The sequence below is a fragment of the Macaca fascicularis genome, chromosome 5 (genome assembly GCF_037993035.2).
Source record: "Macaca fascicularis isolate 582-1 chromosome 5, T2T-MFA8v1.1".
Taxonomy (NCBI): Eukaryota; Metazoa; Chordata; class Mammalia; order Primates; family Cercopithecidae; genus Macaca; species Macaca fascicularis.
Window position 1 is genome coordinate 41,787,534 of NC_088379.1, and position 15,270 is coordinate 41,802,803.

The 15,270-nt window shown below is 37.4% G+C and overlaps 1 protein-coding gene across 9 annotated transcripts in view; it reads right to left on the reverse strand.

Annotated features, from left to right (window-relative positions):
- The window catches only part of ATP8A1 (ATPase phospholipid transporting 8A1), a 266,665-nt gene that overhangs the window by 7,060 nt on the left and 244,335 nt on the right, over nt 1-15,270 (reverse strand). For all 9 annotated transcript variants that reach the window (XR_012434807.1, XR_012434806.1, XR_012434805.1 and 6 more), the window contains 2 exons: nt 8,187-8,275; nt 7,376-7,468 (listed from right to left, as the gene is read on the reverse strand). Coding sequence is in view for 6 of the 9 variants with exons in the window: in XM_065544954.1 (XP_065401026.1) it covers nt 7,376-7,468; nt 8,187-8,275 (182 nt within the window). In the remaining 3 variants the exon portion in view is untranslated. The remainder of the gene's footprint in view (nt 1-7,375; nt 7,469-8,186; nt 8,276-15,270) is intronic.

The following is a 15,270-nucleotide window of genomic DNA, read 5'->3' on the forward strand; positions in this document are numbered from 1 at the left end:
TAAGGCATCTTCTCCCCCAACTTCACATAAAAGTGTCTCTCACAGTAGAAACTCAAATACATTTGTTGAATATATGAAGTTGAGTAATAATTCTGAAATGTACTTAAAGACATCATCAATCGTCCAAATCATGCCATTTCTTCATTGTTTGATTTATAAAATTTTGTTTTGATATTAAAGAACATAATAGGCATGAGAAATAAGCAATCCATATGTGTTGCAGCAAATGTTTATGCAATTTTAATAAGTGGAACTGATTCAGCTGAAAAATTTCCATGTTGTGTTTTTCCCACTATAAAAGCTTTAGTTAAATTGCTGTGTTATGTTAGCTCTGTATTTTGCCAATTTTTCTGAGACCCTGAAATGAAACAATATCATATACAAAAAAAGGATCCTCTGCAAAATGAACTCATTGTGTAAATGAGTTATGCAAACATTTAGGCAAAAACCGAAGAAAAAATATTTAGAAATGTTGACATTTGTAGTAATCTTCCACACATATATTTTAAAGTCTAGGGAGGTTAGTTGGTATTATCAGACATATTTTATTGTCATTGGAAATTAGCTACATGAAGGCAAGAAAACTAATTAATCTAAAACTCCAGCAGTTCTGCAAATAGTTGTAAAACTTGTCTCTGTCAGTGAAATAAACAGATATGAGAAAAGAGAAAGGGCCATTTTTACAGAGTTGCTTTCTTACTCTACTCTTTAAATGATCTAGCATTACAGACCTATGGACCCTAAGGGACACTAAAATATGTAACTGCTTTGAGGAAGTTGCAGCTTTAGCAGCAGGTGGTCTGATTTCCTTAGCAGAGCCTTGTGGATGGGGTGCTGGAAAGTCTTTGGTGTTTCAAACCAAAGTGACTAGGGGAGACTAGAGGATGGCTACGTATCATTATGCAGCGTCTTCTTCCCAAAAGACATTTTCCAGGTTTCAGGCTGGCCTTCCTAAATGCATAATACTTTAATATTACAATATTAAAATGGTAAGAAGGCAGACATGAGAATTTAATCTTTCATATTATAGCAACTGAAATACATAAGGTAACATAATTCCGTTTTGTATAAGTTCATATAAAGGCTTTCACTTAGATCTTCTTTTATATCAAGTTAACGCACAGCATTAAAACAAAGCAGTAAGAAAGTCTCTTTCTTAAGAAAGAAGCACATTACTCAGGAAAGAGCATGGGCTCTGGAGTAGCGCTTTGGTTTAATTTTGGGTCGGCTGCTTATTAGCTGTGTCACCACAGGCAAGCCTTTCTCAGTCATCTCCTATGTAACAGGAGGGCAGTACTTAACTCTCAGGCAGACTGTGAGGATGCAGGGAGCTGTCAGCACAATGACTGACACTTAGGAAGCACTCAACAAATGCTGGGTCCTCCCACCTTTACCCCCAAGATCCTGAGAATTTATTATAAAACATCAACTGGAACAGAGATCATCACCAAACAAAAGGTACTTGGTAAGGAGTATTTTTGATGCCTTGGTTTCTAGTCAACGTAAGTGCAAGGTAAGATGTCTGTTGCTGCACATGAGTTTTAATTTATAATGTTCTCATTCTACCTCTTTACTAAGAAAATGACTAGATTTTTGTTGTTTTGTTTTTCCTTAGCTACTTTGAACTTCTTGCTTTAGTCCTGTAGAGCAGAGTACCTCCTTCAGGATATAAATGCCATTCACAGGAGGTTGCTAAATAAATAAGTAGTGATGAGTTGTATTTCTCTAGTCTTATCTTACACCTTTGGGGAAGTACTCATTTCAACGTTTATGCAATTCTGGGCCATCAATGTTTATAGGTACTGATATTACCACTAAGGCACATTATAAAATATGCTTATGCTGATAGATATATTAAAAGTTCAGTTTTAGTGGAACAGCTTAACACAGTGTGAAAAGACAAAAAAAAAAAAAAAACAAAAAACCAACCACTAAAGATACCTTCTCACTAAAACCACATTTTCTTCACAACTCTTGACTAGCAGTTTTACACAGTCTTGTATAGTCTTTCATTTACATACCCAACTATGTAAATTTTGAGTTTGTTTAATGCAATCATACAAGTACTACCAAATATTGTTACCTTATTTCCAAACCCACTAAAATGTTGCAATTTAAATATTTGGTGGCGGTGAATGTAAAGATAACATGTTTAAAATAATATTTCACAGGAGATCGAGACCATCTTGGCTAACACCATGAAACCCCGTCTCTACTAAAAAAAACAAAAAAACAAAAAAACAAAAAAACAAAAAATTAGCGGGGCATGGTGGTGGGCGCCTGTAGTCCCAGCTACTCGGGAGGCTGAGGCAGGAGAATGGCATGAACCCAGGAGGCGGAACTTGCAGTGAGCCGAGATCGTGCCACTGCACTCCAGCCTGGGCAACAGAGCGAGACTCTGTCTCAAAAAAAAAAAAAAAAAAAAAAAATATATATATATATATATATATATATATATATATATATATATATTTCACTTACAAATACTAAAAAATGTCGGTGTTGGTAAAAAAAACAATTTACAGTTCTGGAATGTGTTGTCTTAAGGAATTTTCAGTGGGAAACTTGAAGAGGAATAAATTTGCATTTGTCTATATATTGGGTTGGTAAGCTATTTAGGTTGACTCATTAAAATAAATCTCCAAAAAGTAAGTATTCATTCATGGAATGTTTAATGTATAGCATGTGATAGCTGTCCTACACTAGGGTAGCTGTGTGGTGGGGAAACAAACAATGAATATAACAGGCCTAACCTCTGCCCTGGAGCTGAAAACATTTCAATGTTCTGTCACTTTCCTTTCCGAATGTTGGACAGAACCATTACCACGGTGATGAGAGAAGGCTGATGGAAACATTTGACAGATCCCTGTGTCCTCAATCCCCACCAAAGTATTTAAGTCATACTGATATAAAATCTAGTGTGAACACTGAGAAATAAAATTTCCTTTCTACTAGTTCTGGAGCAATGTTAAAACTGCTTTTCATTAAGATGAACAATACATCAGAAAGGTTAGAGAGAGCACTGTCACCATCTACACCACTGAGTTCTCTGACATCTCATATTCCCTACTGTCCCTGCATGCAAAAGCTGTAAACAATGGCCAAATGGTAGTGCCAGGCAAATCAGTGAGGACTGACCTGAAGATCCTAGGCTAAAATTCTATTTAGTAATGGCCAACGATGATATGCTGGCTAATGTCTACAGTAAGAAATATAAAAGAATTATGAGTCTCATTATTATATTTGCCTGTCTATAAAATACATTGCTTCACACATACTCCAATGATATCCAAAAATAACTGTCCTGCCTCCAATGAGCCCACAGTGTCCATAATTTCTTACTGTAAACTTTTGGATAAGGTTTAAATGTTCAGGACTAGGATTTGGGTTATTTTATTTTTTTAAAGTACAATTTCCATTTTATTTTTCTCCAGTGGACAGTTTTTCTTTAGTTCTTAAGAACTCAGCTCCTTACATGGACTTTGGTAGAGGTCATGAGGCAGCAAGGTTTGGGTTATTTTAAACCTTCAGGAGTAAGGTTTACGTTATTCTCTCACCATTGTAGACTTACATTTATTTCTACCATAACCCATGGCTCAAAAGCATGCATATTTAGAACATACTTAGATTGATTAAACATATTTTTCCCCTAAAATGTAATAAAATGAATCTAATTTGCAGGGTAATATGGTAGGTGGCATACTATTTCTACTAAAAATGGCTGTTTTAACCAAGATGTTTTATTTTTGAAAATGAAGATGAGAAATTATTGTAAATATTAATGTTCCTTAAGTGCTTACAATTTGTTGTTTTTCTGACATTTGCATTTTATACATGAAATGTCATACTTAGTGAAGATTAAAAAAATTGGGGATGATCAACTCACAAGATCTTTCTTAAGAACTGCATCATTGTATGACAAAAAAGTAAATGATGGTTGCTTTGGATATTACCTAGTCTAGGAAGTACAAATTATACAATTCTATGTTTTTATGAATCAGATTTCTGTTTCACAGCCCACAGGTCAACCACCAATTCAACAATCCTTTCTCCTACTCAGCAATCCTTTTGTCCACTCTTTCTTTCATCCATTCTTTAGTTTATTCTCTTAACTATTCTGTTCATCCACTCAACAAGTATTTACTGAGTGTTACTAAGTTCCTGGTGCTGTACCAGGTGTTGGGTTGCAGCTATGGCTAAGACATGGGCCTCTCTAGAAGCTCAATCTAGTATGGGAAAAAACATACATAGAGTAAATTTTTATAGTGCAATGCGATCAGTGTACCAACAGAAGTTTATACAGAGTATAAACAGAGTATAAAAGTACAGAGACAGTAGACTAGGAATTATATATTGTGTATGTACACAGTTGAAAAAATCACATCTACATTGGGTTTGGAAAGCTGAAAATTGGAGTGCCTAGTCTGTAAGAGGGGTACTGGCTCCCAAACAGGGGAAGAGCAAATACAAAGACTGGGAGATATAAAATAACATGGCGTTTTGGAACCAAATAAAGTCTGGTATCATTAGAATTCATAAGAATCACAGTTTCTTCCCTTTTGATAATGTAGATATAAAATTTGCTAACTTTTGGCGGTGTGCAGTGGCCCATGCCTGTAATCCCAGCACTTTGGGAGGCCGAGGCGGGTGGATCACGAGGTCAGGAGTTCGAGATCAGTTTGGCCAACATAGTGAAACCCCATCTCTTCTAAAAATACAAAAAGTTAGCTGGGTGTGATGGTGTGTGCCTGTAATCCCAGCTACTCGGGAGGCTGAAGCAGGAGAATTGTGTGAACCTGGGAGGCGGAGGTTGCAGTGAGTCGAGATCGTGCCATTGCACCCCTGCCTGGGTGACAGTGAGAGACTGTCTCAAAAAAAAAAAAAAAAAAAAAAAAATTGCGAACTTTTTTTGAAATCTGAAATCAATCTCATTCTCTCAGATTCCTAAAATAATCCAGGGGGTAAAATCAATCCAACGATTCTTTAATCTTAGCGTGCCATTACTTTAAGCATGAAGATGTTTCCATCCAGTTGCTATTTTTCTCCTTTCATAGATTTTTCCCTTGCCTCCCTCCTCTGGGCATCTGCCATCTAGCAGGAAGCCACCATGGTTACACTCATCATTAACCTTCTGATCACCAGTGGGCAGAAATGGCAACCTGGAGTACATGCTGGTCCAGGGTTTTTGTCTGTGGTATTCGGCCGATAGCTAACACATTCCTGAGTTCTTAGAAAAAGCTATAGAGTTATTTTAGGCAAATGAGCTAGGCAGCAGCAGGGAATTTATCTGATGCATGTCCTATGGAGAAGCTGGTGGTCATTTATGCTGGAATTCACTTCTTTCCTTTTTGGGCTCTCTGGCTCATTTTATTTAATGGAAGGAGCTACATATATTACAGACTTACTGAATGTTTAGGACCTGGGGGTCGTTATATTGGCCTGATTTATGAATAGAGGTCACTGGTAGACAACAAAAAGGCAAACTAAGTATCACGTGGAAGGGCTTAATGTGATTTTATTAACACACTTACGAATCTGGAAATGTACTACTAAGGATAGTAACAGTATTAACAGTGGCCTTTCCCTAATAATTAGGAATAAATTGTTTTATTCACAATATCATGAGCTAGAACTCTTACTGTATTCTTTTTATTGCTAGAGAAAGAGAACTGACATAATTAATTTACTAGCTGAATTTACTGACCAACTGCTAGGTAATGGAATAGGTAATTTCCTATGAGGAATCCTGTGATGCCAATTTTTAGATGAAGAAAAAGGTGGAGGGAGGAGGACACAACTCTGAAAGTAGGTATTATCATTCCCATCCTGTACACTGGGACGCTGAGTCAGAGGTTAAGTACTTTGTTAAGTTAGTAGCAGGCTGTTTTTGCAGCTCTATTATATTTTTGAACAAGTAGCAAAAGGAGGCAGAATTGTGAATGGTTCAGAACAGGAGCTCTGGGATCAGCTGGCATGGACTCCAGGCCCAGATATGTTACTAATAATTTTGGGAACTTCACCTCTCGAAGCCCCAGTTTCCTCACCTGGAAAAAAATGGAGATGATGGATCTGTATAGGGTTGTTACTGGGATTCAGTGAGATAGTACACGTAAAATGCAAGGGAAGCACCTGGCACGTAGTGAGCGCTCAGCAAAGCTCAAAGCTCAGTGTTATTATTTTCAAAAAAAGTGGCACACACTGGTGTGTGATGTGTTCCTTCAGTATGAGAGCAAGAGAGCTGGAAGCCAAGGTCTCACTGAGTTCTGACATCTACTCCATTGTGTCAAAATGAATATCAACAGTGAATCGTGATTAAGGTGACATATACCAGGGTAAAATATTTCCTATAGTTTAGCCAAAACTTCAGCTTACTTTAGTATGATAAAAATGAAGAAAAAATAAATTCCTGCTACTATCTTCATAATTGTCTTTTATTATAGACTGCAAGTAATTTTAATTTCTTTCTTATGATGCTTTGTGAATTTAGTGGATTTGATTAGCTTTCTAACTTTGATTTTTTTGGAGGGGTTGGTGGTAAAGAAGAGAACTTGGGATACATAATTCATGTATGATACACATCTAGGTCAGTTCCTAGTAACTACTGAACCACAAATGCAATTATATAAGGTAATTTGCCTTATATCAAACTGTGATTTTGATTACATACTTTTTTTTTTTTTTTTTTTTTTTTTTTTTTTGAGATGGAGTCTCGCTCTGTTGCCCAGGCTAGAGTGCAGTGGCTTGATCTTGGCTCACTACAACCTCCACTTCCTGTGTTCAAGCAATTCTCTTGCCTCAGCCTCCTTAGTAGCTGGGATTACAAGCGCCCATCACCATGCCTGGCTAATTTTTGTATTTTTAGTAGAGACGGGGTTTCACAGTGTTGGTCAGGTTGATCTCGAACTCCTGACCTTGTGATCTGCCTGCCTCGGCCTCCCAAAGTGCTGGGATTACATGTGTGAGCCACCGCACCTGGCCGATTACATACTATTTTATTATGGATACTATTTCAAGTTAAAAGTCTTTTTCTTCTCTTGCAGTTTGATAATACAATAATGTTTGTAACTACCATTTATTTAATGCTCTTCATAATACTTTATTCAACTCTTACAATTAACCATGAGGTAGGTATTATTGTCCTCATTTTATTGATGAGGATATTGAGGCTCAGTAGGATTAAGCAACGTGGCCAAGGGCACACAGTTTAGAAAGCGACAGATTTGATTTAAACCGACATGTCTCTGATTCCCAAACCTGTCAATGACACTGCCAGCTTGATGTTGATAAGTACAAGTCTTATCACTTATTTGCAACCACTTGTACAAGATAAATTTAAAGTTCATTTGGAAAAGAATATATTCACTGTGTATTTTACCTTTTTCCAAGTACAACTGCTCCTGGGTCTTGAGATTTTGCCTCCAGCTCCTGAACTTCATCGACTAATGTTTTAAAAGCAGTCCTCTTGATACTGCAAAAAGAAAAAAAAGGGATTTGCATGGAAATACTCCTGTGAAGACTTCACAAAACTAGATGTCTGGTTTATTATCATGCTGTTGATAAAGTACAACAGTAACAAGAGTACAAGCAGTTTTTCAACAGAATCTTAAAAATTATCATACTTTTGAAAATTAATATGAAATTATAGTTTTAAAATAAATGATGGTTTAGGTTTACAATACTGAAACTCCCATAGTTATTTAAATAAATATCATGTAATTAAATTAAATGCTACCTTTTTTGTGAGAAGAGATAAGATTTAAAAATTTATAACCTTTGAAAAAAATTAGTAAGGTTTTCTTTTCTTTCATTTTATATTTTATGTATGTTTGGAATCAGGCAAGCAAAACATTTCTTTTTATAATAAAAAGTGTGTTTGGAAGTAGTACAATTTTTCTTCTACTTTTATATGAGTTTTGGGGCTGTTTCTAAAAAACGTACTTCCCGATGTAAATTTCTCCAGTGCCATTTACTTTTCTCTGTTAACTGAAACTACCCGCTTTACTACTCATTTCATCTTTTAAACTAGTTTTCTAGTTCCTGAATCACCCCTTCCTTATTTAAAATTAAGCAATATTACCAGTCCCTATCCTGCAAGCTCTACATGCTTGAGTTGACGTTACGAAGAGAGAAATCTGAGGATGAATATGCATCTATATTTCTCCATATGTAACCGAGTATATACTTACACCTTGTACACCACATCAAGGAGCAGAGATGCCACAGGGATGAATAACAAGCCCATCCAAAAGACTCCAGAACTGAACAACATGGCTGCCTGTGCAAATCGTCAGAAAAAACATTACTTTAAAACCAAAATACATGATTCCTGTTTAGTTTTTATGTAATTTTAAGTAAAACAATTTTAAGAATATCATTCTGTAAGACAGTAAACAACTCTGAATTCGAACTTATGAAATTAACTTAGAATATCAAAATAAATCTTTGAACACATTTAAAATATACTCTGGATTAAATTCTCTTATAATAATATATGGTGTAAAATAAATCATAATTAGAAACTAAATTTACTATTTCTGGCAAATGAAAATTACTTTTGTAAAATTATAGGATATTAAAAAATCATCCAGATAAATCATGACTACAGTATAATCAAATTAAGATACCTACAAAAACAACAATTTGACTATTTTTGGCTAACATTAGGTAGTAATAATCTTAATTTTTGTTCAATGATTTATATAACAAGTATTGGTGCATACCTGTTATTGCTAAAGTCAAACCAAATATCTTGTGTGTAAAAGCCAAATAAAAGTGTATTAAAATAACTTTACTAATTTCTTTGTAATAAATACCAAATTGCTGTATTGGAGCCTTTTGGGTTGCAAAAAAAAATGATTCTGTAATTTAAAAAGTAATAAATTCTATTATTTACTCACAATTATAAAAAAAATCTGTAATATAATTAGATTACACAGAACTTAAAAGGAATAGTATTATACAATAAAAGCAAAAGAAATATTTTGGTTTCACTTCTTTTAATCTTTTTATCAAGAGGAAATTTTCAGTACCTATTTAAATCCATAAAGGTATTGTTCTAATTCCACTAAAAAGTAGCTAGCTAACGCATGCACATTTAGATTCTACTAAAAATCACACAAAATTAAAAAAAAAAAACAGGTATGATTCAGGAATTAAAAATAACCTAGAGTTTAATTATTCTAGGCAATCTCACAATTACACATAAATAGTCCTAATCAATTAGACCTTATCAAACATAAAGATTTCTAATTTTAAATTATATTTCAGATTACCTATTCATTTTGACTCTCGATTAAGGACTAGGAACCGCTGTTTAAATTTTTTCTGCATTGACATGAGCTTATGGATACAGACCGCAGGTTCAGGGAGGCTAAGATTTTTCACTATGTAGAAGTGAATAGCTCTGAATACTTCTAAAATAAAAACATGCTATTACAAAAAATTCCAGAAAATAAGTTTTGCCACATGGGTTCAATGAAATAGCACCAATATTCGAGACACCAACAAGATGAAAAATATTCACATAAAAGTCACTTTATTTAATAAGCAAAACATGATCTTTGACATGTTTGCTGACATCCTCAATGGTGAAAACCAACAATAACTGTGTAATAGGAAATGTCTATCAAGTCAGTGGATTTTCTTTAGATTGAAAGAAGCTTTCTAGTAAGGTAACAACTGTAAAAAACCAATTTCTTTCTCCTTCTGGGGGGAAAGGCAAGGTAAGAATTCCAAGGCATGTAACTGAAAATACCACATTTACTTGGCTTAATTTTAATATATTTTAATTTGGTGGGGGGCGGGGGGCAAGAGAAGGAGGATTTACTCTTGCCTTTGCCACCTTGTATTAAATGTCCACCGATGGAAAACGCAAAAGTGGTGGAGATTCAAGGCTGCTAATTCTGACCATTGTGATGCTAACGATGAACGGAGGAGTGACTGGCGCCCCACCATTCAGTCCACCAGCCTTTGGCTTTACAAATGAACACCATGAATTGAGGGGAAAAAAGTTTTTCTGCGTCATATCTGAAAGCCTGTCAGATTTTTTTTTTTCTTTTGCAGAGTTAATCCAAACCTAAAAGATTTAAAGCCGACATTCGCATTAAAGACAGAGAGTCTCTTTGTATTTTTTGGATGAAGAGGGGGGAAAAATAAAATCCCACAGAGGTATTTCCTTCCTTTCTGTATAAGAAAGCTCCCCCTCACTCTGAAGAAACCAGTTCTGTCTCTAACTTTTCACATTTCCCCACTCGCAGGCAGGTCAGCTGGGAAAAGGCGAAGGGATCCTGAGACAATGGTGGTAACAGCAGCAGCCTGTTCCGGCCGAGCTCCGAGCTCCGAGCCCCCGAGAGCGGTTTGCAAATTGCTCCTAATGTGGGAGACTGGTGCACCAAGCCAAGTGGCCCCCGCTGCCCCTTCTCGAGGCGCTGTGAAACCAAATGGAATCTGCCACAAAAGTGGCTCCCGGGGGCCTTGAGAAGGGATCAGCTGAGGAAGCTGCAAAGCTGGTAACAGGAGGGCACAGGCCCTGTGTGGCGAACAAGCAACTGCTTGTCTCTGCAGAGTGATGCCGGCTCAAAATCGAACCACTGGGGCTTCAAAAATAAACCAACGCTGCCTGAAAACGCAACTTGCAGAAGAGAACTTGTTCTGAAATTTCTATGTGAACTTTCAGAGAACAAACGTTTGAGAAAATACCAGTTTATGTGCATTTGGCCAAGCCAAGGGGCATGACGGATAAGAGGGGTTTATCTTCTGACCCACAATGGCATGATCTGTTAGCACCTATGTTCCCATATAAGACAGAAACCCTTCTTCACCTTCAATGTGCCCAAGTTCAGTCTCATAGGAGACAGAATTCAAGTGTGCCACCTGCCTACAAACTAACAGTATGGTTCTTCAGTCTACCTCTATGTGTTTACACTATTAATATCAGAGTGGCATGCTGCGACTCTTACTCATGGAAATGTATAGACACCTGAAACAGAAGGCCCTCTGCCGAACTCTAAGACTGTCTCCATGGACCCCAGTTGGAGCAGGTTAGGTGACAGGCTTGGAAGTGGTCCTGGCACAGCCCTTCCTGGCTAATTAGACACTTGAGAAGAAACTTCTCAGTCTCAGTTTCCTCAGCTGTACAGTGGATTGTAGGAATTAAACTCAATAATATTTGTAAACTGGCTGCATAACATTGATTATTAACAAACTTTCTTCATTTCAATTGTCTGGTTTCTTTAAATGCTCTAGTCTCTTGTTTTTTTTCCAGTGATCTGTCCCATGAGCTTCATGGAAGAAAATGTTTATGACAATATCAAATTAACTGTAAATCAATTTATAAGTTTTATGATTTTCATCTCGATAGTATCACAACATATGCTTGTTTTATGTGCTATTTTAAAATGCAATGATGAAACACAGGCCAAAGTAAGAGATCCCTAATAAAGTGCCATTCATCTCAATTTGCCAATTTAGGAAATGGAGAAAAATAATTTTGTCATAAAAATTATTGACTACGCCAGCATAATATATTAATTTTGGAAGGGAAAATTATCCAGAAAATAGTGCTTCAAAACATTTTTTTTTGGAGGGGACTGCAGTAAGAGAAACGAATAACTTCCAGAGTGGTTGCGTTAATGTTGGAAACAACCACAACAAAAAAACCAAGAAGTGACTATTTATTAAGTGTCTGGACAAAGCTTTATATAAAAGGCTTTCAGAGCTTAAGAACAGTGAAAAAAACTATGAAAGGATGCTTTAAAGAACTGATTTATGAAAACACAGAACTTCCACATGTTCAAACATAGCTAAAAAAGTAAACAATAAAAAACTGAGAGAATGACTACTACAAATACATGAAATTCTAGGTTAATATCTGATCAGAAAAATAGCCCCTTTATCTTCATAAGAATAGCTGCAATCTCAAGAGATAGGCAACAGACCTGGAAAGGTATTCATAAAAGCAGCAGCAAGCAATCAATGACATGGAAAAGTGTTGAGCCACTCTGCAGTCCTAGAGAAACACTGACAAATTAGATCAGATTTTAAAAATTCACCATCAGTTTGGTGGAGTGAGTGGTGTATGGTGGAATAGGTATTTGTAGCAATTTATATTCCCACCAGCAATGAACTAGCCTTTGGAAAAGGTATTTGGCAATGTGTACCAACACCACAAACATTTATTCCTTTTAATTCAGTAATTCAATTTCTGAACTATGTGTTAAAATGAAGTCCAGCTTTTGCTTATCAGTATCTCATGAAACTGTCCTGTGGTTGCTAGTCCTGAAAGCATCCCCCGAAAGGGCCCATTGCCAGAGGTTTAATAAAGGCGAAAAGAAACCACAGCAGCATCCTCTTGGAAAGTCACAGCGCAGAGCAGTGTAAGGCTTCAAGAAGTCAGGGTAAAGCACCCTACTGAATAGTTTTTAAAACCAAGGTTTCCTAAAGGTATTGATAGATCATGGAACACCTTCCCCCACATCCTCTTACAAACATGCACACAACTAATTTTGGGGAATGCAAATATTCGTTGTGGGTTGTTTTAAATAACAAAATACTAGTTAAAGCTAACAGGGCACTATGTGGCTCATTAGGCAAATGTGCATCCCTCGGTCAGAATGTCATCCAAGCTGTGAAGATGCTGTTCACAGATTGTAATTATCAGAAGACTGATAGTTTAGAAGAGTCCTGGAGGGAAAGGTAAACTACCCTGGTATTCTCCCAGGAGCCTTCTGTTAGCATACAAACACCCTCCCTGGAAGGGTTTGCAGTTTGTATCATCATCCATATGGAAATCAGCCACTAATCACCTGTGGCTTAGATTTCTCACCTGAACTTGAAGCACAGGCTAGACTATTGAGCTCCTAACTTGTGGGTCACACAGGCACCTCAAACCTCACACATCCCACACTGAACACACACTGTCTTCCCTCCAAAGGCCGCTCTTCCTTGGTACAAGCTATTCAGGGAATGGTGTCATCCCTGGCTGCCCAAGACAGAAACCTGGGCCCTATTCCTGAATTGGCTTTTTTACCCTACGTCCAATATTTCACTGGGTTCTGTTGTGCTTTAGCATCTTCAGATTCATCCATCTCTGGTCAACTTTGCCATGCTTATCCCAGTGCAAAAAATTTGCCTGTCCTCCTAGCTGTACTGACTTCAGAAATACTCTGCTTCTAGCTGTTCACGCTGCAGCCAGAGATATTTCCAAAAGGCAAATTCAATATTAGCAGTTGCTGGATTAAACCCTATCTGTGGCTTCAGAATGTCCTCAGAATAGAATACAAAATCTTTAATACAATTTCAAGACCTTTCCTATCTGACTTCTGATTACTTTCCCAATATCACCTCTCAAGCCAGCCCCATTTCTTGCTACACGTAACGTGTTTCAGTTCCTGGAAGGCACCCATGCTCACTCATGTCCTCGGGCCTTTGCACTTGTGATGCCTACTCGTCCTTCAATTTTCCTTTCTTAGACTCAGTTAGAGGACACTACTTGGGCTTCCGTTATGTTGGCATCTGTCACCCATTTTCTAGTTGCTCATTCATCTTCTTGTTAGACTATATGTTCTCTTAATTCTCACGATCCAAGTGCTTAACCACCAAGCAGATGTTCAATAAATAATTGCTAGATAAATATGTTCTCGCAACCTAGTGTTGTGGAAACTGTGAAAAACAACAGAGCCTAGGGACCCTGTTCTTGAGATGTGGTGGTTATGGTTTGCTTGCGTTCTGGCATGAAGTTATTCTATTGCCAGATAATTACGTATTTTGGGGAGAGGAGTTGATTCAGCTCCATGACTATCCTTTCCCAATGTAGGTTGCCTTTTCTGTTAAAGGTTGAGGGATGTGCATTAAAAGCTAAATATGTTAAACTATCCCCACCCCCTAGTCTGAATCATCAGAAGTATTTCAATGAATCCAAGAAAGGTATGATACCTGGAAAAAAAAGTGTTTTTTGTATTTTTTTTTTTTTTTTTTTTTTGCGGTTGTGGGGAGGTAAGGAAGAGCTGCAGAATAGGCAGGAAGAGAAGGAAGTACCAGCATTAACAAAGATTTTAATTAACTACACGGTATGAACACTTTGCTAAGTTAAAGAAAAAGAAGCAGAATAGAAAATCCCAGTCTTCCTCCTCTAGACAAATACAAAATGTATCCTTCTGGCTGCTCTGGCCACAATACTCGAGTCATCTTTGTTTCCCCTTTTCTTTGAAACTGAGCATTCAATTTACTGGCAAATCTTATTGGCTTGACTTAAAAAAATCCATACACCAATGTTCATAGCAGCACTATTTGCTATAGTCAAAGGGCGGAAACAACATTAACAGATGAGTGGATGAGGAAAATGTGGCATATCCATACAATGGAATATTATTCAGCTTTCAAAGACATGAAATTCTGGCCCACTTTACAACATGGGTGAACCCTGAAGACATTTTGCCAAATAAAAAAAATCAGACATAAAAGGACCAATGTGTGATTCTACTTAGATGCAGTGCCCGGAATAGTGAAATTCAGAAACAGCAAGCCCAATGGTGGCTGCTAGGGGTTAGGGGAAAAGGAGAACGGGGATTGTTTAACAAGTATGAGGTTTCAGTAGAGAAAGATGAAAAAGTTCTAGAGATGGACAGTGGTGATGGTTGCATAACAATGTGAATACACTTAATGCCACTGAATTTACACTTAAAATGATAAATATTATATTATGTTCTGCCATAACAAAAACCTTTGAAGGAAAAAAAAAGTTCTTAGAGCAAATCCTCTCCCCACCCCAAATCCAGAATCTACCCACTTCACACCCTTCCATGCTTGCCTAGGCCCCCATCATCTTCCGTCTGGAGTGCTACAACAGCCTGCTAGGGGTCCCCTGGCCGCCTCCCTGTTCCCCGTACGTACTATTCTCAACAGAGCTCCCAGAGTAGTCCTTTTAGAAGTCAGATCGTGCCTCCCTGGCTCAACCCTCCAGAGGCTTGGAGAAAAATCAAGAGTCTTTACAATTGCCTCATGGCCCTGGGTGTTCTGCCCCAGCCCTGTCTCTTAAGGCCAGCTCGCTAGGGCCTTTTTTCCCCCAACTTCTAAGTTTAGGAGTGCATGTGCAGGTTACATAGGTAAACTTGTGTCATGGGGGTTTGATGTACAGATTATTTCCTCACCCAGGTATTGAGCTTAGTTATTTTCCCTGATCCTCTCCCTTCTCCCACCCTCCACCCTCCGGTGGGCCCCAGTCCCAGTGTGTGTTGCTCCCCTCTATGTGTCTGTGTGTTGTCATCATTTAGC